The following is a 27,157-nucleotide window of genomic DNA, read 5'->3' as shown; positions in this document are numbered from 1 at the left end:
TTTATAGCATAACCCATGTGTTTTGGAAAAAATAAGATGAATTAGTTCTTATATTTTAGTATAAATATAAAACATACCATAATGTCAAAATGTGAGACATCCTATATCACAATTTCATAGCGGATCTCAGGGCTTATTTCTATTTATTGGATGGTACAGTGAGACTAAGAAGTCATTTTGGGCAACTTATCATCTAAGACAGCAACAAATCATACAGAAAGGCTTTGCCTAAAGAGCCAATGTAATAGAATTCGTTTTACGTGTATTACATTATCCTTCCCGTGACTGTAAACTCTTGACCCTTATTAGGCCGTATTCTAATAAAACCCATATTTTCCAAGGCTTACTAACCTCTTAAATTAGGAGACATGGGGTATAGAGCTAGCCAGGATAGGGTTAAGTCTCATCTCCATCTCATCTCTAGCTTTGAAGCTAGAATTTCTTAACTCCTATTCAGCTAAGGATACTGCTATCACTTTGTAGAAGTTTTGTGAAAATTTGTATTATACAAGATTAAACATTTATCAGATCATGCTAGAAAATCACTTGCCCGGCTCATGATACATGATTAATTGAGGTTTGTTCTCTTCCCTTCCGGAGTAGCATTTAGGAAATTTCTTTTCCTCTGGACCAAGAGATTGGGAAGAAGTTGTCCTTTTCCAACTTCCTGTTTACTTAGTGTACAGAGGATCTCAGCTCTGAGATATGGATATTTCATCACAATTTTTACTATTTATTGTTTGATGAAAAGTAAAACAAAAGGATCTCCCCTTGTGAATGGCCAAAGTTGCCACCAAAACAGCTGTCCTTCCCCTTTCAAGTCTTGCCAGGCATCTCTACTTCTCTCTTCCCCTGTCTTTATTCGTCCATTTGATAAGGTAGCTGAATGTGTGCCAAGCAGGTACTTTTCAAATCTCATGCACAAGGCCCCATTCCAAGAGATGATGGTTCCATGCGTGTAGGGGTGGGGCACAGGAATCCGCATTTAATGAGTACAGTGAGTGCGAATGTCAGTGCCTGGGGATGACACTTGCAGCACTGCTGAAAAGACTGAGGAATAAGGACGGCACAAGGTCTAGTGGGGGCAGACAGAAAGAAGCTGGAATGGAGCTGTGCTCTGGGGAGGGGAGCATCTCTACTGTCAGATCTCATGTGACACAAGAAGAGAGAAAGAAGATTCCATGCAGGGAAAAAACCACACAAGGAACCAGCTGCACGAAAGGCTGCAGTGTGCTGGGGAGGAGTACATTCCCTGGGTCTCACTCCATCCGTACATGAATTTTGAGCACATCCCTCCCACATCGGAAAACTAATTTCTAAATTATGTATGTGTACTACCGCTAATCTATATATTAATGATTAGGAAAGTCTACTTCTTAGAATAAAAAGTGAGTACATAAAATTTCAATATTTAATATTTGATAAACTTTGGAAGCCTGGGCTGGGGCAGTGGCAGCACATGAGCTTGGAGGTTCCTGGAGGTGCGGGCAGAGAAGAGCTGTAGGGCCCTAAACAGGAAGAGTCCCCTCCCCTTTCAGCCGAGGGCCAAGTCAGGAAGCCTGCAGTGAGTTGGACGGAGCTAGTGTCTCTGATACTTCCACCACACCAGTCTCTTCCAATTTCTGTTCATGTTCAACAACCACGATGGCGTGTGCATAGGCCGTTTTTCTTCAGTTTCTTTTTTGGAGGGAAATATAACAGTGTTCAGAGTGATCATCTCTATTTTGTGTATGAGACAAGGAGGGAGTCTGCCTTATTTAGTTTTATTTTGCAATCTGATTCATTTTATCCTGCTTCCATGTTTTCTGGTTTTTTAAACAATGAGCTTCATTGTAAAATGAAGTAAAAATGTGAAGAATGTTAACTCAGTTCCTTACATGGTATCCTCGCGCTGGAAGATAATTAACATCGCAGAGAATAATGTTGCTTTCCCTTTCCACAGGTTGTAGCTTTAAAAAGGTGGGAGTGGGGTGGGGGCAGCCATGTCATTTTTATGGTGATAGAAACTGAAATTCATTTACATTACTTTTCTGAATTGTGATCTCCATGGAAAGAGAACACACTAAGAAGCAGTTAGTAAAGATAAAAACATTCTATTATTCAGCAAAGTCATATATAAAATTCTAAATGGAGGTCTATGAGGAACACAGATTTTTCAGTTGAACATTTGGTGTTGTGGGATTTGTAGACTTTATAGGATTTTGCAACTCTGTCATTTTAAGAATTCCAAGAAGAAAAAGGAATCCCTATAGGTTTCTTTTTTAATTAATTATGTCCTTTTTGAAGAACTCCAGAATTTCGTAAGTGTTAAGAGCTAGTTCTTTCGCTAAATCTGCGTGTTTCCTTCCAGAAGTGTTCCTGAGACCGTACAAAGAACCATTCATTAATGTAGTTTCAATCATTGTATGATTGCAACATGAAATATGCAGACTAAGAGACATTACTGCAAGGTATTACCTCTGATAAGAGAAGTAGAATAAAATGGGCATAGCCTGATTGGCAATTAAATGCAGCTGTTGGCGTTGGTGGACACAGGGATTTTTACTTTGCTCTGAGTGTTGAGCGTGGTCGGTGCTAGGAGGTACGGCTACTTTCCCTTACAGGCACCTTCAGGAGGCAGCTTTCAAAGGCTTATCCCCTGATTCTCGTTTACATGCTATAGACATGTATATTGGGTTTTGTATGTTCACCAAATAACACCATGGAATTAGGAAATCTTCAGAAAGATCAATTTGTCAGCATTGCTGAATTCAGAAACAAAAGAGTTCCGTTTTTATTTTCCAGTTATGAAAATAATTGTTCTAAACCTAAATATAAAAATGTACAGAGTGGGAGGTGATAGACTCAGGAATCTTAGCACTGTAACAATAAAGAAACAAATACATATAGCCAAGTGCTTGAGAAATGTACACAGGTTTACATCAGAGACAGTGGAGTAGAGAGGTGAGTACAAGAGCCATTTCTGGAGTAGACTTTACATGGAAAGGGAAGGAAAAGGAGTGGGGGGCACTGGGCGAGGAGGGTGACCCCGCTAACCAGCAGACAGAATGTCGAAGAGGGGACAGTACAGGGAGCGGGACAGAGAAAGGAAGAACCAGGAGTTGGCAGTGTGCAGGAGTATGGGTGCCATTCACAGTCAGGGCTGCGGGTGGCCTGACCCTGCTGCATTTGTGGCCCTGTGGCCATCAAGCCAGGGAAGAATCTTTGTGGACAGCTGCAATAGTTGAGAAATGGGTGAGCTGAAACCCCTGACTAGTTTTTCCTGGGCCCAAGAATTGCTGGTAATACTTGGGGAGTTAAACTGGAAATGGTACCCATGGGAACAGAACCACATGCTTTAACTGTACAAAGGAAGTCTGCCTGCCCTGTCATCCAGGGCAAGGAATTCAGATGCCTGAACTGGTGGGCAGTGTAGGCCCCTCTCGCCTCTGTGCTGGTGAGTACTAGGCACACTAGCTCCCCAGCTCAGGGTCCACATGGTGGCTGCTGGACACCGTAGGTTGTCAGGAGTCCAGCTGGCATTCCTGAGCTGTTGGTCACAGTTCTTCCTCCTATGCAATACTAAGGAGCAGAGCCACCGTGGGGAGAAATGGTTTCATACCGAGAGGCAGAAAGTCCCGTTAGCATTAGCCCCTCCGCGCAGCACCTGCCTCCTCTCTCTGTGTGATGCGGCTGCGAAATCAGGTTCTTCCTCCCGCTGGGTCCCAAGCCACTGCCGGGCCTTCCCAGTGTGATGAGGGAAGGAAGGTGAGGAGTTAAGGAAGCTCCAGCTGAAGCACTTCATCCTCAAGAAGGTCCTCAAGCAAAATTGTGTGGGCTGGGCTGGTCCCTGGCAATTTCTCCCGCTCCAGTCTCCCTGAGGCACAAGCAGTGGAGATGGAATATGTCCTCACTTTGACTCGTTAGCATCTGACCCTGGCTGCTGTCACAGTTTGATTTCTTTAAATTCCCTTTGAAATTCTGCTTTAATTCCTCCATATCCATTGGCAAGTTCTAGCTCTCCAGCTTCTCACCCACTGAGGGTCCTGTGGCCACTTCCCTCCCCGGCATCAGTATTTCTGAAGAGCACTAGATTGGACGTGGCCCTTCAAGGCTTCTAAGCTTGTCTCCAAATTTAAAGACAGTCTTTCACAGAGAAGAAAGTGATCAATCTATTACTACTGAAGAGGCTTTCTGAATCTTTTCATATTGTTATTAATATTAGCCTCCTATAAAAAGGAATCAAGACAGTAGAAACATTTTATAAGAAGACACTTTATCTCTGTGATTAACTGTGTAACAAACTGTAAAGTCTTTGCCGTGGTCATCTCCTTTTAACACGTTATTGCTTTGATAATAAAAGCTTTTTTATGGCAACAAAATAAAATTTTACCATGCTGACAGTTTGGATAAAACGAGAAGAAATGTTTTTGGAGGGATAAAGGGCACATCTGAAACAGGGGAGGTCAGCGTGGGCTTTATGTGAGCTGTTTATGTAGAACGTGTTTGATGTGCCTTTAAGTCTGGTGCTTACTGTGGGCTTTACCCCACCATGGAGAGAACTTTTAGTGGCCAGTGAAAAGCCAGTTAAAGAGTTGTATATTTCTGTCAAGCACTGAGAAGCACTGTTGGAGAGCAAAAACATTCAAAACTTAGAATTTCAGATGATAAGTGGTGGAAGCATACATTTTAATAATTGCCCCAGTATGCAAACTACCTGTTTTGATTCTGAGCCAAACCCTTTACACCTTTATTCATAAACTTATGTCTCTAATGATTAGATTCTGTAAGTGAGCACAATTATGTAACATTTCTCATAGACATGATTTACGCACAAGCTCTACCATGTACTAGTTAGGAAGTGTCGTTATTGTTGCGCCATAGAAAAAGGAGTGTGTTGGGTGGGGGACCTGCAGCCACATGGATCCTGGAGTGCACCCTTTTGACTGAATCCAAGTATCACAGAACAAATCCTTTTCCTAAGCAAAGACCCAAGTTAATGAGATGAAAAAAGGCGAGGCTGCAGAGGAGAGTCGTTTTCAAGGCAGAGGGAAAGGCACGTGCCCGGCCCTGTGGCAAGGACGTAGTAGGGCTCCACTTTCTGGGCTGTCACAAAGCAAATGAGATCCTTGCAGAAAGCCATGGGCAGGCTACCTACTGTGCCCAGCCCACAGGAAGTGCTCAGAGAGCATTTGTGAGGATCAGCTCTCCCCTCACAACTGAGGGCTGCTAAGTGTCTGCACAGGTGCACCCAAAAACAAGGGTGACCTATCTGCTTCCCTGCTAGTAATGTGGGCCATGGCACTGTCTGTGCCTCTCCTGTGACTCATCCACTGCCGCTGTCATTCCTCTCACAGGAACCCCCTCCTCCATACCAGGCTTTTGCCAAGCACCTTCTGTCCTTAGAGCTGTTTGTCATCAAGCCACACTTCAGACTGTATCTCTGTCTGGCCCCTCTAAGAGGATTCAATAGGACTGCAAGTGACACCGATGAAATGACTCAGGAAACTGGACATGACACACCCAGACAGCCAAGGCATTGTGGGCATGTGGGAGGTTTAAATACAGTCCTTCCTCTCTGACCCCTGAGTCTGGCTCTCAGCATGATGTGGGCTGGCTCCTGCCTGTCTGACAGCCCTCCCTCCCTGCCTCATCCTCCAGGCCCACCCCCCACAGTTACTCTTCCCTTGGCCAAGCCCACTGCCTTGAAAGCAAAGCTCAAGTGCCGCCCAGCTCCACCTTATTGAGATTCTTTTTTTTTTTTTTTTTTTTTTTTGGAGACAGAGCCTCAAGCTATCCCCCTGGGTAGAGTGCCATGGCATCACAGCTCACAGCAACCTCCAACTCCTGGGCTCAAGCGAGTCTCCTGCCTCAGCCTCCCAAGTAGCTGGGACTACAGGCGCCTACCACAACGCCCGGCCATTTTTTGGTTGCAGCCATCGTTGTTTGGTGGGCCCGGGCTGGGGATTCGAACCCACCACCTTAGGTGTATGTGGCTGGCGCCTTAGCCACTTGAGCCACAGGCGCCGAGCCATTATTGAGATTCTTGACTGAGGGTCCAGTTTATGCACCTCAGGCCAGCCCCTGATCTCAGTTTCCCTCTGTTCATCAGCTCCGAGCAGGGTCTGACTCAGCAGAGGTTGCAGCTGCCTCCACACAGAGGAATTTTGAAAGCAGTTAGACACCAACAGCAGTGCTGGAATCGCTGAGACGCTCACTGTCCATCTTCTTTGTTGGAATACACTGAGGAACATGAACATGGTTTGATGCAATCCTCAAGTGTGTACATTAAGCAGATTGACACTGTATTATGTAAACCATCATCCATCCTGTCGCTATCCCAGAAGGACTACTGTACTGACTGTTGTATGAATATCCAGCTTTGTGTAATATGTGTTAGACCTGGGGGATATGTACCATACCCCAAATGTACATCCTATAAACTCTCGGGGCACAAGATGATGTTAACAAATTTAATCAACAAAAATGTTACCCATGATCTTGTAGTTGATAAAGAAATTAGCAAAAGCCTCTCCCCATGCTGGCTGTAGGAGTCCTGGCTACTGGCTCTGTGCTGTGTCTGCTATCTGCTCCTCCCCTACCCACTGGACATCTGAGTAAGGTGGCCAGATGTCCTGCTTTTGGCAGGACAGTCTTGATTTTTAACAATTTGTCCCATGGGGTGGCACCTGTGGCTCAAAGGAGTAGGGCGCCAGCCCCATATGCTGGCGATGGCAGGTTCAAACCCAGCCCCAGCCAAAAACTGCAAAAAAAAAAAAAATTGTCCCACGTCCCACGGCATTTTAAAAAACTCCCGATTTTTTGAAAGAATGCATGACAAGCTAGGGAACAGCGGGAGAATGGGAAGGGAATATACAGTTTTCAGCTGCTGAAAAGGTTAATGTAACTCCATTTGGGAATGAAGAAGTTAATGTAACTTCATTTGGAAATGAAAAGGCTCATGTAAACTCCCTACTCCCCTCCTGGGCAAGGTATCAGAAGGAGACTGGCTCCCTCCCTTGCTTCTAGGAGCCAAACTGTCTGGAACAAACAAGTAGCCCCCTCCCCCCAGAGTAAGGTGACCAGATGTCCCGCTTTTGGTGGGCTAGTCCTGATTTTTAACAATTTGTCCTGCATCCTGCAGCATTTTAAAAAAGTCCCGATTTTTGGAAAGAATACATGACAAGCTAGGGAACACGGGAGAACAGGAAGGTAATATACGGTTTTCTGCTGCCATGTGGCTATTTCGCCAGGATATGCATTTTATATTATTTCTGTTAATTTTATAATGTTAAACTTTAATAATAACAAATAATTGTTGAGAACTGATTATCGAGAACTGCTTATCAAAGTTTGCACTGTTGTCAGGCCCCGTCCCCCAGGCCCCACCCCCCCCATGGTGTCCCACTTTACCAATGTTAAAATCTGGTCACCTTACATCTGAGGACAGGCCAGTCTTGTGTCACCAGCGTTTATTTCCCTTAGTTGTGTGCTTTGAGGCTCTCAAAACCTGAGGACTGTATTCAGAAGCCTTCTGGTTGATTGGGAGAGGAAATCCTAATTTCTTCTTGTCATCGCCATTTTCTTCTCTCTGTCTCCCGCTATTTCCCCAGTGAGTGTTGGCAGGTCCTCTCACATTCTTCTCAGCTCTCCCAGAAAGAATGCAGACTCCACAAAGATGGAAGGAATCTTGATATATTTTAGGCCTCAGCCCCCGAGCCCTTGCACTGTGCATGGCAGGCACGTAGCAGATGTTGGTCAAGTGGATGAATGCTTTGTCATCTTCCCGTCTCTAGCCCTGCCCTCTCTGTGGTATGTTCCTGGACGGCCATCCAAACCTCATAGTGCCCTGCCCTGCTCTACATAACTGTCAGCGTAATCTTGTGCCCTGAGAGTTTACAGGATGTACATTTGGGGTATAATACATATCTCCAGGTCTAACACATATTACACAAAGCTGGATATTCATACAACAATCAGTCAGGCCTTCTGGGCTGGCCACAGGACGGATGAAGGTTGACATAATAAACTGTTAATCTGCTTACAGCACACACCTGAGGATGGGGAAAGCCTGTGAAGTTGGCATCAGAAGGGAGCGCAGGTTGCCTACAAGTTTCCATCACTACGTGGTCAGAGGTCAGCAGGGGTGGCCCAGCCCATTTCACGCCTAAGGACTTGTCTGAACTCCTGTTCTGTAGCCTATGAGAGCCCAGAGCCTTCTCTGAGATCTGTGCTGGTTCTGGGGGTAGATCAAGATTCACAGTCTCACACTCACTCAGCCTTTAAAAGGCTGTGCCTCGTCCCTTCTGCCCTTATTTGCATTGTCTGGATGTGAAACCCAGCCACTCGCTCATTACCCTGGGTGTGCACTCACACACAGTCACACCATTCACACCAACCAAAGTGGAGCTGTGGCACCGAACTCAGCTCAGAGCACTTCCCTTACCATGACAAATGTGACATTCTACCCCCCAGAAGTTCTCTTCCCCACCCCATGGCTGGGTGTTCCCCCAGGCCCTTCACCACTCATAGCTCCCCAACATCTGCTGAATCTCCTCTCTTCTCTCTTCCATTTCTATAGGAGGTAAAAATTCAGCACTTTTTCTCAGACAGAGTAGCTGAACCATATGTTTGTAGTTGGAGCTCCTGACTCCCAGTCTTCAGGTTCTCACATTATCTCCCTACCTGCTTGCTCACTGGCCTTTGTTTCCTAAACTAAGATCAAAGTGCCCCCTTTAAGAAGGTTGTAAAAGGTTTTTTAAAAACACACATAATTGCCTCTATTATTGCTACATTTGTTAACTTGACAGGAAACTAGCTATACCTGGTAATCACAGGAGCACAAAGCCTGTTGTCTCAACCCAGCATTTCATACAGTTACCAAATAGATCTATGCTGGCTGATGTGTAGAGAGTCTCTGGAAAGTAATGCAAGAAACTTGTAACTTTGGAGTCCTCCAGGGAGGGGAACTGAGTAAGCTGGGGCAGAGGTGTGATAAAGACTTCCTGCTCACCGTACACCTTTCCATATCACGTATTTCCTATATTTAAAACACATTGACCTCACACCTGTGTAATGTCAATAAATAAGGCACAGGTGTCCTGATATGCTGGTTACAGAGACGTGATCATATCTGCTTACCTGAAGCCATGTGCGTCATGGGGATAGCTGCTGGGCTGGGCTCAGAGCCTAGTTCTGGAGAATTTACACTTTGCTGCATGCAGCACTTTATTCCACCAGGATTTCCTGGTGGGAAGGAGCTGAACTCCTCCACTGGGTCCTTACTCTCCAAGCAATTGGATTACATCGTCTAGCTGGGGAGCCCCAGACTGCTGTCGATATAGCCCAGAAATCATTTTTTATCTTGACAAATATGGCAGAATTCTTAAGAGGAAATTAATTTCTTCTTTTTAGAAGTACACCTGATGGAGAAATGAAAGTCCATCTATAGGACGTAATAAGGATGTCAACTACAGTGTATGGAAGCACATTAAATCTGAGCTCCAAATTAAACGATGCAAACAAAAAACATTCATTGATTACCTCTGACAGATACTAAGGAAGCAACTGTCATCTTAAAAATGAATAAAAGGAGAGAACCGAGCATTTATCCTGCCTTACCTATGCAAACTGTACTTTATGATAACCAAAGAGTTGATCAAGAAAGTTTCTATTTATTCCAGTAAATAAATGAATAAGGAGTGACAGAATTTAAATACCTCAATTTTGCAAACCCTATTAATCTAGGCAATGATTATGGATGGCTAATAGAAAAAAGAGAGATAGCCTTTGAGTTTCCTATAAATGTGTTATTAGATGCGGAAATAGATTAGATTCAGGTTTTTGGGGGGGGTATATTTTATATCATTATGTGTGTGCTGAAGGATGTGTACAACAGAAAGCATTCCTCCTGGAAAAAAAAAATCAAATTTGAATCTAATCAAATTTCTGCATCTAATAACAAATTTATAGGAAATACAAAAAAACAGGTTGAATAACACTGTGGAGTTAGAATCAGCAGAATTGGGACTTAGAACAACTCTAATTTCTTCAACAAATAAATTGTAAAGGGGCCGAGAAAACAGATGAAAGGGAACCTATGGATTAAAACAGATTTAAGAGACAACTATTCAGTTACAATGAACAGGCCTTGTCTAGGGTCTGTTTTAAACAAACTAAACAAACTGTTAAAAAAACACGTATGGGACGGAGACATTTGAATACTATATAGATAACTAATAACATTAAATCTTCATAACTGTTTGTAGGTATTATAGTAAATACTATGGTTATGATCTCCCCAAAGTCCTATGTTTTAGAGATATGTATTGAAATATATGTGGTTGAAATAAAAATAAAATCACCCCCCATGGGGGGGGTCCTCCCAGGCTTTCCAGCCTGCACGGATCCCAGCCTCTATGCTGGTCCCTCTCTCTTCACTCCTCCTCACATAAAAATCTGGAAAGGATAAGAAAGGAACCTGTCATGATGCTTCTGGGAGGGCAGGGAGGGGACCAGGGGTCAGGATGGTATTGGAGAGAAACTACTTCATGCAGGTAGTATCTCTTCAAAGGACTAACTAAAAAAATAAATGAAATCTAGCGGGGAAAAGTTCGTGAGAACCCTGAAGTGCTTATTTGGGAAAATAAGAAAGGGAGACTCACAATGCAGAGAATGCAGATGGATTGACCCAGACTGTGTTTCTCCAAGTATGGTCCTACGGCCATCTGTATCAGAATTGGGCCCACCTTTCTCCCTCCCAGCCGGAACCTCTGAGGGCAGAGCAGAGAGACATTTGGGAACTACAGTCTTTGATGATCTAAGTGCCAGCTTGTGAAATATTTATTACATTGCTTTGGAACTTTGGAATGCATAGGGCAAAAATACCCCAAATTTAAATTCAAAGCAGCATAGTTCTGAAAGTCTGAAAGACTCCTTTTTAGATTTGTTGACAATGATTTAATCAGCAGATGTCACTATGTAAGCCTTGGGAACATCCCTTCCACGTTGCTTCAACTTTGGAGAGGCAGTGTGCTGCTGGCATCGTAGCGTAGAAATATTGATGGTAATTTTGTGTTTTGTTTAATGAAAATAATTTTTCTTTTACTTCTAGTAGTTATTAAAAGTTTACCTTTGATTAAGCATTCTTTGCTTTTGTTTTTTGTTTTTGTTTTTCCCCAGCATCATTGACAAAGAAGTTTCATTAATGGCAGAAATGGATAAAGTTAAAGAAGAAGCCAGTAAGTAGACATATGGTTATTTGCTCAGGAGCCTCCCAGCTAGACTGACAATGATACTGGATTCTGTGGGGGGTCCTGAAATTCACACTGAAATCCTGGCTCTATGTTGAGTACATGGCAGAGTGGGCACTCAACACATTATAAATGGGAGTTGAGTTCAAAGTCCAAAGGGGACTTTTATGCACATAAAGAACTTATACTCGATTGGGTTTAAAATGACATTGAACCTACTATTAAATTTTAGGACATTTGTTTTTTAGCCTTCTCAACTTATAAAAATTGCTATACATGTATTATTTATACAGTCATTCTTCTCTTCTTCTCTTTTAGGTTCAGTTAACTCAAGTTTATCAATTTTCCTAAGAAATTATCCCATTTGAAACTTAATTACTTAAATTCCCCTCAACATTTTAAATTATATATATAAATATAATATATATGATTTCTTAAGCACTTCAGAAGCCTGACAGGGCAAACTCACAAACCTAACAAGCAAAGTATTCCTAAGCTTTTAAGCAACGCTTACAAGATGAATAATTCAAACTTAGAGACATACTAAACAATATTTTCTTAAAATACTCCAATTCTATTCACAAACTTCGTTAGATATGCTGACACTGGCCAACTTAAAACCGCAAAAGAAAATCAGTTCCACGGTTACAACTGAAATCACAAGTCAGATTGCTTAATGTACTGAATTCTCTCTTGAAGTAATGAACACACTCAAATTAACTTGATCATTGTAAAGCTTTTTCTAAATTTAACACTAATAAACATTCTGGGTTTACTTTATTTTCTTTATGCTTATTGCTAAACCTTTCCTCTATGGTAAAGTTGCTTGAGCAGTAGAATTTTTACCATCTTACACGGGCTAATAGAAATGCCCAGAGGGACGAGATTACTTAGATTCAACATCAAGCCACAAGTGGACATGCTGAGTCCTCTCTTGCTTTTGAATTCAATCTGTATGTTAATAGGACCCCTAAGACCATATTTTTCAGCTGGGATTTAGTTTTACAGTCCTTGTCTCCTTGGCATTTTGAATTCTTCATCCTTATCAAATTTTCTCCCATGAATTAGATAAACGGCAGTGTGTGCCTCCAACCAGATTCCAGCTAAATCCCCTCGCCTTTGACCTGGATGTCTTTCTCCTCCCCCAGTGAAACATCAGACCTGATTCTTCATTCTTTTCTAGATTTCATGTCTGGACGTAGGCCATAATTAAAATGTCATTTTAAGGAAAATAGCTATTATTGTTTTTGTTACACAATTTTCAAAATAATTTTATTGTTTTTCCTCAAAATAATTTTAAATAACAAATTTTACAATCCTAAAAGACAGCAAATCTTATTAATTGAAACTAAGGTGATCCAGAGTGAAGCTATGGACAGTTTAAGAAGTTACACAGTCTCTTCGATTGTGGAATTGTTTTATTCTTGTGAAATTTATTGATATCATAAGTACAAGTAGATTATACGAGTGACCTGGGATTTTCCCTGTTTCTCAGGTAAAACAGATTTCAGTTTCATGTCCTAATGATCAAAATGCCACCAACCAACACAGACACAAATGGTTCTCGAGCTCCAAAATGGAAAGTCACTGGCACATCACTTTCTTGGAGGTTTAAGGAAAGACCTCAGGTCTCACATGCTGTTTTCCTTCTCAGGACAATAATGTCAGATGCCAAGACCTGAGGAATGTATAGCATGTCCAAGAGCATCTCCATTTTTAAGACTCGTTCAATAGATACACACTCGCTGTGCGCCTCCCCGGGTACTTAGCACTGTTAGAGACCAGGATAAACAGCAAACCGGTAAATGTGGAGCTTGTATTCCCTGGGCTTCCAGCCTTGCTGAAACTGCTAGCTTGGTTGCTGGGGGTTGACTTCAGTAATTGGTGCTGCAGCTCCTGGTTTTAGAACTGCCCTCAGTCCGGGGCGGGGGGTGGAGGGGGGGCGGCAATCTGCACTCCATAGAGGCAGACAGAACAGAGTTCAAATCCAAGCTCCACCTCCAACACTGACTGTGTGACCTTGAACCATTTTGTTGACTTCTCAAAATCTGAGATTCCTTATCAGAAAAAGGAGAATAAGAATAATATCTATCTCAAATAGTTATTGTAAAGATTAAAATGAGAAAAATACACACCAGGCATTTAGCATAGTTCCTGACACAGTATATGTGCCAAAATGAACAGTTTTAGCCCAACCCTTCAGATTGCAATCAGAAAATGGAGGTTCTCCTGCACCCTGCAAGTGACAAGCCTATGTCAGTACTACCGTCTTCTCCACTGATTGAAGGAACCATGGGATTTCTCCCCACTGAACTATGGGGCTCTTTTTTCTACCACCATCTTGAACTTGCTTCTTTGTGCCCTCAAGAGTATTTTTCATACTTTTCACTCCCATGATAAACCATATTTCCTCAATTATAACACAACACCTCTATGGCACCTAACACAATGTTGGGAAGACTGCGGGCCTTCGCAAGTACTTGTTAAATGAATTATTGTAATCAATTCAGTGTCTCTAGACTGTGGAATCCAATGTTAGTGAACACTAATGAAATTGCAAAAAAGAGGAAGGCATATCCCAGATGACTGGATCTCACTTGGAGATTTATAGTTAGCATTTTCAAGTATTCTAAACACTTCACATATATTATTCCATTTAGTTTTACAATCACCCTACAAGGTATTTACATTTTACAGATGAAGAAACTAAGCACATGGTAGTGCTAGGGTCTCAGACTTCCTCTGTCTACCCAGGGAAGCCAAGGCCTAGACAGGCACGTTCTTGGAATGTCAAGCTTATTAGAAAGCATTACTTTGTGTTAATATAACACAGACATATTGTGAAGTGGAATGCAAAATTCGTGAGAATTCTTAAGGAATAAAAAGGATTTCAAAGAATTTTTGTGCTTCTAGAGCCACTTCTGCCCCAGCTCCTGACTTCTCCAGATCTTGAGGACACCTTCCACTGAGAAGCCTTAATATCTGCCACGGTTTAAGTAATATGAGCAAGTTTCCAATGTGTTCCAAAAACTTAAAGGCATTTATCAATTCTATTGAGAAAATAGATTTCAGCATGCCAGACACTGTTTATAAAAGTACATGAATAAATGAATTAGGTCCCGAATGCAGTGAAAACCTAAGCTATATGGAACCATCTCCCTCTGCAGCCTGCTGAAAGGATGGTGCTCTCAAAAGATATTTATTATTCTATTAATATTTTAAATTACAGGATCAATGAATCCTAAGATCTGATCTGCTTTTGTTTTGTGTTTCTGTGATTGATGTTTTTGAGGTGAAAATGTTCACCCCCAAAGAATATTGGCTTTAGATCTCAAGTTTTAAGGCTTTTTTCATAATGAAAGGCTTTGAAATGTTAATGAGACTATATGTAAAGCGAATCCTAACACTTTGCTGATGCAAAGTATTCATTTCCACGCTCATTTGCATGAGCATAAACTCAGAATTTATTGGTGTTCTTGCACCTGCATTCCTATTTTAGGACCCATTTATATCTATTTCTACAAAATCTTTTGTTTGGTATGAATGCCCAAACTCTACTTAATCAAAAAGAACAATGACCCCTAATTATTACCAGTCTCACAAATGATCCACTAAGAAAAGTCAGATCTGCTTAACTGTCCAGTCACTCAGAGTCTGCTGACCCCTTCACTGTTGGTCAAGTCTGGGCCTTTAGAATTTATTTTTTATTTTACTTTGCCATCTTCCCATTCAAATCGTTTTTTCGTGCTGCAGACTTTATTTCTATCCATATGTTGAATTATAATGGCACATAAATAAGCCAGGGGCTATGGCTCATGCCTGTAATCCTAGCACTCTAAGAGGCCAAGGAGGGAGGATTGCTTGAGCTCAGGAATCCAAGACCAGCCTGAGCAAGAGTGAGACCCCAACTCTAAAAAATAGCCGGGCGTTGTGACAGGCAGCTGTATTCCATCCCAGATATGCGAGAGGCTGAGGCAAGAAAATCTCTTGAGCCCAGGAGTTTGAGGTTCCAGTGAGCTATGATACTACAGCATTCTACCCAGGGTGACAAAGAGGAAAAAAAAAAAAAGAACAAGAAAAAATGGCAAATAAATAACCAACCAAAAGGATGTATTCTAGACAGTCTTAAATGGCCCGTGTGGAAAGGAACGTCCACCCTCCTTCAGTTATTCCTTTTAAGTAATGGACTCGTTCATTCCCTGCATTCTTCATTCCGTGAGCACATTGGACGCGTCGTGTGTACCAGGACTGAGTGCCATGGACACAACAACTAGTTGTGCCCTGCAGTCCCACGAGTGACCGGAGATGCTTACAGGGGCCAGGCAGGTCACATTACTGCACCGAGTGCAGCAGGTGGAGACTGTGGCCCACTGGGCACTGGACTCCATCTAAAAAGGGTGGTGGCTCCTCAGCTTTAGCCAACTGGTACCACATAGGAATTCTGGTCAGCGATGGCCAGAAGCTCCAGTATTTTAAGAGATGCCATAAATTCAGCTTTCAAATGGACTATTCTAATTTTTAATGTGGACATTTATTTTATAAAAGTAAAACAAACAAGACATAAACCAAACAAGACATAGGTACTCTGACCAAAAATGATAGCAGGCCACCTTTTTGTGACCTCTGGTCCAACCGAGAAACCTATGTCTACGTTACGCTGAGAATGCCTTCCACTCCCATCATCTGGCACATTTTTCACTAGTTCCTCTATATTCTGAAGATCATTAGGCTTAGAGCAGTCTGCCCAGCTACATGGTATTGTACATGGGGAGTGAGAGGAGAGCCCTGGGTAAGTAGTCAAAGCATACTGAGCATTGGTTGGCAGATGAGTTTAGATTATGAGTTAAAATTGATTATTTTTATGGACTTCCCAACATGGATATCACCATAAAAAGATAATGTCTCCGGTCTGTCTGAAAAATAGTTTAAGTTTTCAGGGAATCCTAACTCTTGATTGATTCTATACTTTTATTTGAGTTTTTGAAATAACTTTCTTTTTGACATTTTGTACATTAAGAAGTCTTAAAATCAGAAATCATGTATTTGGTTCTACATATGTGTTGTGCATCTGGTCTACTAAAGCAGTTGATCCTTGTTCAACCAAAAATGGAATATGAGTTCAACATAACCTGTCATCTTACAGGGCTCCTCTTCCCTTATACCTCAAAATGCTCCTCCAGAAGAAATGAAGGCAATTCGTATATGAGTTGATTAGAGAGCTACGAGTCTATTATACTTCATCCTTAAATCTCATCTTATGTGTTTCTGTTTGCTGTTTGTGAGTTCCATAATCTTTTGGGAAACACGTACACAAATTTAACCTGTGGGCTACTACATCTATTTGAACCTTTTATTCATCTGACAGATGTGTGAAAATGCAGAGCCAGAGAACTCCTTGGGGTCTTCTCTACATGCACAAATGCTAAAGATTGCACATGAATCCAGTTCAAGCTGGCTTGACTCACTCTTGAAAATTTCCCATTGGGGAAACTTATAAGAAAGACCTGAAACACTGGTCTGGAATTTCTCTGTCTTTGCAAAATGGAAACTTATCTGCAGAGCATCAAAAGCAGAGACATTTTTCAGCTCACACACGCCAAAAAAACCTAATAAAATAAAACTTTTATATCAAATTCCAATAACACAGCTAGTTGCCCAAGCGAGTATGTGTTAAAGTTCAGAAGTTCTGATGCTGTTAGAATTTAATAGTGTAGCACATACAGAATGATTTTTGCTCAGTGGACTCCCTATCTTTGCAATATCATTCAGATAGGATTTTACTAAGTATCTTTTTTCACAGACACATGTGCTGAGTAACTCACAAATTTTGAAAGTCTAAATTAAGTAAGTGAGACCAGACGCTAATGGCGAAAATAAAGAGTGTGGGTGCACAGTAAATCAGAAGGGACTGTGTTTAGTTTGGGGATTGGTGGCTAAGGACACGAGGAAATGGGTTGTTGGAAATGAGAAGCAGGGGTGAACCCGCCCGGGTGACCTCAGAAAACAAAGCGATTAGTCTGTGGAGGGAGAACTGTCTCCAAGAAATTAGGTCATTTAATATGTTTAAATCTCTGGCCCTAATGTGTTATTCCTTCTTTTTTGGCAGTGGAAATCCTGACTGCTCGTCAGAAGAAAGCAGAAGAACTAAAGAGGCTTACTGATCTGGCCAGTCAGATGGCAGAGATGCAGCTGGCCGAACTCAGGGCAGAAATTAAGGTCAGTTCTAAAATATCACACCCTCAACCCTGAGCCAGAGACCGGATCCCCAGTGCATTTGTTTTGCACCCACAGAGCGCTGCTCTCTGAGGACCTAACATTGTACACCCAGCCCTCTTCCCCAGGGTTGAAATAGAGAATACGAAAGGGGGAAGAACCACTTAGTCACTGTATTTCAGTACAATGTAGTTTGAAGGCCTATATTATTGCAAAGGAGAGGTACGAGCTGTTCTCTTCATCAGTGGAGACCAACCCAAATAAAGTGTATTCAACCATGAATTATAGCTAGGATGGGGGATATTATTTTCACACTGTGTAATTTGTATGTATGTATATAAACACATGCACAGGCATATAAACACACAGTGAGTACGAAGTTAGTGTAACAGTAAGGATTATAAAGCATGCAACCCATGGAGACTTCTTTCCTATATCCTTTTCTAGCTTAGTTGCCTTTTCAATAAGAATACTACTCTCAAATATTGTATTTGTTAGATTTATTCCATTGCAAGCAAAAGAAACTGACCCTTCCTAACCTCCAGAACAAGCAGAATTTGAAAAAATGTAAGTGTAGGAGCAGAATGCATTCTGAAGACCCAGGTCTACAATTAGGCGGAAAACTAAGATGGCCCAGGAAGCAAAACTTAAGAGACAAACTCTGCAGAGTGCATCAACCCCCAGACATCATCAGCCCTGTTCCTGCTCTACTTGATCAAATCCCCACAGGAGAGCCTCTCATTGGCCTCCACTGGGATCACATCCATCCTTTGGTCCAGAGAAGGTATGATACCTTGATTGACAAACCCTCTAAGATTGTAGATCTTCAAAACCACATCAGGTACAGTTACCACAAGAGGACATGGCTACCAGGAAGGCAAGAACAAGTATTTACAACAAAATAGGAAGATGTTATTTATAAATTATTCTTATCCTCCTCTTTTTCACCCAGTATACTAAGGGCACACACATGCACATGCCCTCCAGTTGCTATTAAACTAGAATTGTTGCAATACTCCAATGCTACTACCTTTTTTTTTTTTTTGAGACAGTGTCTCAACTCTGTTGCCCTGGGTAGAGTGCCCTGGCATCATCATAGCTCACAGCAACCTCAAACTCTTATGCTCAAGAGATCCTCTTGCCTCTGCCTCCAGAGTAGCTGGCACTACGGGCACGCACCACTACACTCAGCTAGTTTTCCTATTTTTAGTAGAGATGGAGTCCTGCTCTTGCTCAGGCAGGTCTGGAACTCCTGAGCTCAAGAAATCCACCCACCTCGGCCTCCCAGAGTGCATGAGTCACTATGCCTGGCCTGCTTTAAGCTTTAGAAGATTGTCTGCTCACTGGGGCATAGAACTTGTTGGGGATGATAGAATGTAGCCAGTGACTTTTTGAGCCCCTCCCTCCTGTTAGGCATCAAAGAGAGCACATGGTGGGAAAAGGGGACCCCTGGGGGTGCAGAGCACTTTCCTCTCACCTTTCAGGTCTGGCATTCTGTTGCCTCCCACTAGCCCACTGCAATGGCCTGTTTTTCTGCCTCTGTCGTCTCCCTCTAGCTTCATCCTCCACCAAGACCAGAGTTATACCCCACAGAAGATGTGGTCTCCCCCAGTAGGAGCCATCCTTCTCCTCAGAATAAAATCCATGACTAAATTTCAATATATATTCCAACTTTTAATTGCCAAGCTTCCTGGTTTGTTGAAATCAACTCCTCTTTCAAGTTTCATTTCTGCCCATCAAAAATCTCACTCGTTATAAAATGGTTAGTGGCACAGGCTTTGGAGTGAAGCAGTACAGCTGCAGAATTTCCTACTTCTGTGACCTTGGATAAATGATGTATTCTTCTAGATTCTTAGAATCTCAATTCCCTGATCTAATTGAGATTATAATAGTATTGACTTCATACTAACGTGATCAGATGAAAATGAGATTATCTTAAGAATTCCGTCATTGTCTGGTAAGTGTTCAATGATACTTTTTAAATGGGCAGCACCTGTGGCTCAAGGAGCAGGGCGTAGGCCCCATATCCAGAGGTGGCAGGTTCAAACCCAGCCCCTGCCAAAAAACTATAACACACACACAACACTTTTTAATGTTCCGGCTCAAATGTTCCCTTTTATGTAACTCTTTCCCAATTCCCTCAGTAGGAAATAATGTCTTTCTCTTTTATAGTCCTGAAACAACAACTGCATTCTACCTTGTATTGTACTTAATGTTTCCCTTGCCGTGTGCTAAAGTCCCCGGTAAACTCAAGGAGGGACTGACTCAGTTATTTCTGTATTTCTCACTCTGTCATCTAACAAACATCTTAATTTTAAATGAATTGAGAAATAATCTTTCCCACTTTCTTTAACAGCACTTGGAATTTTGCCATTCAAGATCATAGTTTCTAGGCACTTAAGGCTTCTTGGACTTTCTGGTTCCCTGTTGCAATAGGGATAGTTGTCTAGGAAGAGTGACATGTCTTCTCTTGACAGTTAATATCTCAGCAGGTGCTTGGCCAAGCTAGGAAGATCCTGCTAGAAAATTTTCTAGAAGGAGGGCAGTAGGTGCTGAAAGGTCACACAGAGGAGTCAGACACACATTTTGTCTAAGCCCAGCCAGGAGAAAGACACGTCCCCTCACATACTCCCTAGACAAGAAAGTGATCATGCCCTAGGCAGGTCAGAACCAAGGCTGACTTAATGGAGCTGCACAGTGCCAGGCTGGAATGATCCCCCCGGCCAGCACCATCATTGGGCACTCAGCTGAGTGAACGAATCTGTAATTGTGGGGCTCCTGCTCTACTTCTCTTCCCTCCAGCACTTTGTCAGCGAGCGTAAATATGATGAAGAGCTCGGGAAGGCTGCCCGATTCTCCTGTGACATCGAACAGCTGAAGGCCCAAATCATGCTCTGCGGAGAAAGTAAGTTTTGCATACTTGCTCGATAATTCTGCGTGAGTAAGCAGAAGTGCTATTTGGAGTTGATACCAGAAATGTCAGGTGTGCCTTCCCCAGGGGGCTAAAGTGAGGTCTAAAGAGATTGAATGGTCTACACCCATGACACAAGTCACTAGAAATGTCAAGATTTGAACTTAAAGTCTTCGAATGCCACTGCCCATCAGTAAATCTCCAGGATTTATTAAGCGGAACAGAACAGGTCAACTAGTTCCTACCTTTTTCAAACTTTTCTTAAGCACCGCCAGATAAACTGCCTCTCTGATTTCAAACAGCCTTGGTTCTACAGAAACCTGTTAGGCAGAGAGCAAGTCTCTCCCTAATAAGTCTGGGAACAATCAGCTATTGTTGTGCAGGGCCCAGCTGCTGTGCCTGCCCCACTGCAGTGCCCTGAGCCCCGCCCTGGGTCCTCTGTGCTGAGCAAGGGCTGCAGATAATGAGAGACTTCGCTCAGCCATTAGCTTGAGTCTTGTTCCCTATTAAGGCTTAATTAGAGCAGCTAATGTACGACAAAATTGGCCACATTTTTTCCCTCCACCAGCCCACCTACGAGGAGAAGGAGACTAAGGATTGAAGTGGTTTTAAGGATGGCCACAAGGAGGAAAGGAAGACTAGTGAGGGACATGAGCCATCTGCAGCCTCAGAGCCAGTTGGACACTGAGATGTGGCTGCATTTTGTATTATACTATAATTACCTGTACTATATACTCATAAAGTAATACGATTTGCTTTCATCACTTCACAATCTATGGTAGACATTTTCCCATGTCAATATATTTAACTGATAATTCTTTTAAATATAATTGATATAACCAGTCCTATGGCATTTAGGTTGCTTCCAATTTTTTACCATAAAATAGTACTGCTGTGAGCATCTTTGTTCACACACCTTTGGCAATTGTCTGATTTTCTGCCTGCGTGTCTCTTATTTTTATTTTTATTCCTGTATGTGCCCTCCCTTATGAAAGCATCTACTACCTGGTGCAGCCTGGTTCCCAGCTGGAAGTGTCACGGGCCACCCTAGTTTCCAGTCCCCTGATAGGGAGCAGGACCCGGTACTGAGCACCTCTCCAGCGGCTGTCTCAGGGTGGCCTGGGGAGGTGCTGCTTACCCACCTTTCTCCAGAGCACCGCAAGTGCCATCTAGTGGGAAAAACCATCTCTTAACAAATTACAGGTGTCCACTGTGAAAGACAATAGTCCTCAAAAGACCCTTTCTTCCTCTGCTTTGTCAGGAGCACCTTGACAGTCCTCCCCTACTAACTCAGAAGCAGCAGTCTCTGAGCTGTAGGAAATAATGACCCCATGAAACAGAATCTGGTGAAGGCTATGTTGTTTAGTAGGATGTAAGCACTCCAATTTGTACAAATAATGTACACGTTGAATCCCATAATGGCATAAATGTATTTATGTACAAATGACTGAATTAAAAAAAAAAAGAAAGAAACAGAATCTGATGAGCATGACAGCCACAGAAATCCCCCGCCATGCTTGGCAGCCCCAACCTGCTGTCACACCTTACCTATAAAATGAGAGACTGAAGCTATGCCCCTGTCCTTTCCATTTCTAATGTTTTGTGATCCCCACTGGTCCCTCCTGATCCTCTAGCAAAACTTGGGGATTAAGTCTGACCCAACAAAGGGAAGGAAGAAAATTGCTTTTAAAAATTGGTAACAATTTTAAGATTCAAAGAAAAGTCTTGCTGTCCAGCCTGGCAGTCAGAGTCTGGTGAACTATGAAAGGGGCTTTATCCTTGAATTGATTTCCTCTGGTCCCATTCAGCATAATCACATAAAAAGCATCCTGTCAGAAACCACTTTCCAAACTAACAGGCATGGCAACAATAAACACTGAACAGACCTGCCCGAGCTCCAAGCCCTGGCAGGGGTCTGCCTGATCCTCCGCCTTGCCCGTGGCCTTGGAAGTGGTGCACATCTGCATGAGGCTGCAGAGAATGGGGCTGATAAAAGGCCAGATACCGTAGTTCTAATGGAGTACGCGAGGGGACGCGCATAACCTGGAGTGCCCGTGTAGCTCCTGGTCTTCCTGTGTCTCTCATAGTACCACCTGGTCTAGGGGTCTGCTCAGGGTGGTGAGAATGAATTTGGCAATGGCGAACCTGAAAAGCAGAGTGCATTTGCAGACGTAGCCATAGAGGGACCCACAAGGTTTCATTCTCTTTTCCCTTAGTGGTCCCTGACCTAAAGAATAATATTTAAGTTGCTCAGATGTATCTTATTGCCTACAAATGTCTCCCAACTTGGAGGATAATGCTAGCATCACAATTCAGTAATTCCCACAAGAGAAATTTGGTGATCTCTAAGTGCCAAGGTGCCCTTTCAAATGATATCTTTCACACACACAAAAAAAAAACTTTTCAGAATGTTTCTATGGTGCTCCTGACAATTCCTTCATCTCCCTGTATTTCCTAATGGGCCACTGAGGCAGCAGTGTTTGAGGTGCAATCCATAACACCAAGCACTGTCTTGTTGCAGTTACACATCCAAAGAACAACTATTCTTCAAGAACTCCCTGCAGCTCCCTGCTGCCTCTGCTCAACTTTCACACAGCAAACTCTGGGAAACAGAGTAACTTCTCCCGGAAATCATCCAATCACAACAGGCCCTCCGAGGGCAAAGCAGCAAACCCCAAAATGATGAGCAGCCTTCCCAGCACCGCTGAGCCCTCTCACCAGCCCATGCCAGCTAATAAGCAGGTAAGCCAAGCCACTCTAGGGAGGCCACCTGGGACTGCCTGCAGGGGTCCCAGAGAAGAAAGCAAACAGTAACTGCTAGATGCTAAGCTTGAGGAGGGACACAGCCAGGCTGCCCCACACGGGAACCACCCTGGTCTCCCCAGCCCAGGCTTCACAGGGGCTTGCCCATGTGGAGGGGGTGGCCTGTGTGCACCATCAGTGGCATCAGCAGAGTCCACCAAACAGAGATGGCTCTTCTCATGCCCTTAAGGCCACCATCCTCAGGTCCCTTTAAGGACCCACATGTTGAAAAGACAAGATTCAGAACCTGGTCGCTGAAACTACTAATGAGAGGAAAATTGGTATTTGTTTGATAAGATCTTTTTTTTTTTTTTTTGAGACAGAGCCTCAAGCTGTCCCCCTGGGTAGAGTGCCGTGGCATTACAGCTCACAGCAACCTCCAACTCCTGGGCTCAAGCAAGTCTCCTGCCTCCGCCTCCCAAGTAGCTGGGACCACAGGCGCCCGCCACAACGCCCGGCTATTTTTTGGTTGCAGCCGTCATTGTTGTTTGGCGGGTCCGGGCTGGGGATTCGAACCCGCCACCTTAGGTGTACGTGGCTGGCGCCTTAGCCGGTTGAGCTATAGGCGCCGAGCCTTTTTTTTTTTTTCCATTATTGATTGATTGATTGATTGATATAGAGTCTCACTTTCTTGCACCCTGGGTAGAGCGCTATGGCATCACAGCTCACAGCAACCTCAAACTCTTGGGCTTAAGCAATTTTCTTGCCTTAGCCTCCCAAGTAGCTGGGACTATAGGCGCCCGCCCCTATGGCTATTTTTTTGTTGTTGTGGCAGTTGTCACTTGTTGTTTGAGCTGGCCCAGGGTGGGTTTGAATGCACCAGCCTCAGTGTATATGGCTGGCGCCATAACCACTGAGCTACAGGCCCTGACATGTTATAAGATCTTTTAATTCCCACTTATGTTTCACTTATCAGTAAGAGACCAAAGTTAGTGCAGACTTCCCTTCTCTTGAGATTTCAGGAAAGAAAACACATTTCAAAATGGTGTTATTTATTCTTATCTCTTGTGACCTCTAAAAATACAGGTTTCCAAAGAACAATCTTCCCTTTCTCCTGCTTCACCATGATATCTTTGGGAGGTGATTTCCTCTTTCTCATTGGAGAATTAACAAGAAATGGAATCTGATATGGACGTTGGGGATGCTATAAAGTCACCTTTCATGATCTCTAAGAAAAAGACTCTTTTTGTATTTTAAAACGCTGGTTTTCTATCAAGTGCCCTATGAAGTTGTCTTGGCCTTTCAGAATTCCCATTAACAATACTGCCAGGCATGCCCTGAACACCTTTCCGAGCTTTAAAATAGCACTTGGACAAGGAGGATGTCATAGACTCACTGATTAAAGATCATAATCAAATCTGTGTAATATATAGTCCAAATACATCTTCACAGCTTTTGTTCTTTGTTCACTATTAAACACCACGCTAAAACTAAGTCTAAAATTTAGTCTTAGAGTTTCCTTTTCACAATTTCTTTAAAAACAAATGAGGCCAAATTCAATGCCATCTTTATAGATACCTTTGCAGCTCAGTGGTTTTGCTGGTTAGGCGATGCTCATTCAAGTTGAAATATACTCACATATCTGAGTCAGAACACTGTGCCACAGGTCCAGAGGGTGACTGTTTGCAGGAGTGGGGGTGAAATGTAGGTGTGCAGGTGGGCTTACCCACAGCCACGTGTGGGAGGCCCCCTCACAGTAGGGAGGGAGCAGGAGGTAGGACGGTGGTATTCAGACATGTGGCATGTGGGCCTGTGTTTGTGCTCTCACCCTGAGCCCTACGTTATTGGGAGTAGTCTGCCCTAAACCCATACCATCTAATCAAAGTGCACAAATTAAGGACTTGATATATTTGTAACTCAGGAAAGTACGGGTTTCAATAATATACATTTGCTTATCAGTGAAGATGTGTGTTCATATAACAACCTACTTACGAATTTTGTTAAGAGACCATTATCCAACTATAGACCATGGGCAAGTCCCTTGTATGCATTACCCTCATCTACAAAACAAGGCTGCTGTCTTCACGGGTGACAGTGGTGCTGAAGGGGGAATGCATGCTAAGCTCCTTGCTAGGTGCCTGGCACACTGTATTGGCTTTTATTGACCTTGGGGAGTTCAGAGAGATCTCTCTCTCTGTTATTAGAGGGACAGAGAGGCTTAATTCACTGCATCCTTATTTCTCATCTATTTATGTTTTTGGCTGCTGATTTGTTGAAGGAATAATTTATCAGGATGAGGCTTCAAATTTTGTTTGCTTAGAGCTGCAAAAAGTTTGGAATTAATTACCTCTGTGAAATTACACCTTACCTCCACATCCCACCAAGATCTACCAAATACACTTCATCCCTGTATTTGCCAAAGACAATATTTCTGAACTATGATGGTGTTTGTTTTGAAATAAATTAGAAAAACTGCTTTAAAGAAAGAAAAATTGCATATAGAATTTTACTTTTTTTCCTTCCGGTACATATATAATTAGAATACTCATTTGTAGTCTATACAGAATGTCTTAGAAATCTTCATGGTAGAGAATCATCATTACCCTTCCCCTGTGTTACATTTTATTATGCTATATTTTAAGCATTCTTTAAGGATTTGATTTGGCCCAGTTTTGAATTGTCTGTCTTATGTTCCTATAAACTCTTTCAGCATCAGTAATTTTCTTGCAGTTCCATTTACAAGACAATCCACTATTCTTTAAGATTAAGGATTTTATCTGTTTGACCTCATTTTCACGTTTTTATATTCTGAGGTGTAAGGAAAAAAAAAAGAAGCTTACCTGTGGCTGAGAGATTTGGTTTCTCTGATGTCTACTGGTGTCATCTGTGTTTTGCTGGCATCTGATACTTATCTCTCTTCTCTTTTGGTAGAATGGGTCTTCTAGCCAAAGACGAAGATTTAATCCACAGTATCATAACAGGCTAAATGGGCCTGCCAAGTCCCAGGGTGGTGGAAACGAAGCTGATCCGATGGGGAAGGGCAATGCCCGCCACGAACACAGGAGACAGCCACACAACGGCTTCCGTCCCAAAAACAAAGGCGGCACCAAAAATCAAGAGGCTCCCTTGGGGACAAAGACCCCTGAGGCCCCAGCCTATTCCGAAAAGCCCCGAAGAAGGCAGCACCCTCCAGACGCCTCCGAGGCCAGGCCCTTCCGGGGTAACGTGGGGAGGGTCTCACAGTGCAATCTCTGCCCCACGAGAATAGAAGTCTCAACAGACACCACGGTCCTCTCAGTCCCTGCTGTGACGTTGGTGGCCTGAGCTAGGAGAAAAAAGAGCAGTTTTCACTCACTTTGGTTCCCTGCCCGAGGTGCTGACCCAATTCGCTGCCAAAAGAGAGTCAATCAGAATATACCAATCCTGTATGGTCGTGTCATCCTCTCTTTAATCATTTTTACTAATTCTAATAATCAGCTCTAGCTTGCTTCATAATTTTCATGGCTTTGCTTGATCTGTTGATGCTTTCTCTCATCAAGACTTTGCAGCATTTTAGCCAGGCAGTATTTACTCATTTGTTAGGAAAATCAAGATGTGGCTGAAGATCAGAGGCTCAGTTAGCAACCTATGTTGTAGCGGTGATGTCAGTCTATTGATCGTCTTTAGAGAGTTAATGTTAAAAAAAAAAAAAAAAAGAATTCTTAATGATCAGACAAACATGATCTGCTGAGGACACGTGCGCTTTTGTAGAATTTAACATCTGGTGTTTTTCTGAAAAATATATATATACATATATTGCTTTATTTGAAACAAATTAAAATATGCTGCATTTGATACCTGTCTTGTTTCTTTTTTGATACTCACCTTGTTATTGAACATATAATACTTTCAAGAAAACTTCGGAGACTAGAGGTTGTGGCTCAAAGCTCTGTACTAAACTTTTCCCTTGGGACACCTGCCCTTTCAGAAAAAATAATGCCTTTTCAGTTAGGTTACACAGGTAAGATATGTGGATACCCTCCCCAATCATCTTAGACACCACAGGGCAGGTGAAAACCTT

General features: G+C 42.7%; 1 protein-coding gene across 8 annotated transcripts in view; it reads left to right on the top strand.

The window, feature by feature from the left end:
* SPATS2L (spermatogenesis associated serine rich 2 like) overlaps window positions 1–26,931 on the top strand; it is a 167,702-nt gene extending 140,771 nt beyond the window's left edge. For all 8 annotated transcript variants that reach the window (XM_012802228.2, XM_003785045.3, XM_012802227.2 and 5 more), the window contains 5 exons: window positions 11,161–11,219; window positions 17,338–17,447; window positions 20,247–20,349; window positions 22,877–23,097; window positions 26,029–26,931. In XM_012802228.2, coding sequence (XP_012657682.1) covers window positions 11,161–11,219; window positions 17,338–17,447; window positions 20,247–20,349; window positions 22,877–23,097; window positions 26,029–26,421 — 886 coding nt within the window. In that variant the 3' untranslated portion in view covers window positions 26,422–26,931. The remainder of the gene's footprint in view (window positions 1–11,160; window positions 11,220–17,337; window positions 17,448–20,246; window positions 20,350–22,876; window positions 23,098–26,028) is intronic.
* Window positions 26,932–27,157: the final 226 nt, after the last annotated feature.

Source organism: Otolemur garnettii, unplaced genomic scaffold (assembly GCF_000181295.1).
Source record: "Otolemur garnettii isolate 467f Iridium unplaced genomic scaffold, OtoGar3 scaffold00013, whole genome shotgun sequence".
Taxonomy (NCBI): domain Eukaryota; kingdom Metazoa; phylum Chordata; class Mammalia; order Primates; family Galagidae; genus Otolemur; species Otolemur garnettii.
This window is presented reverse-complemented; position numbering and strand designations above follow the sequence as displayed.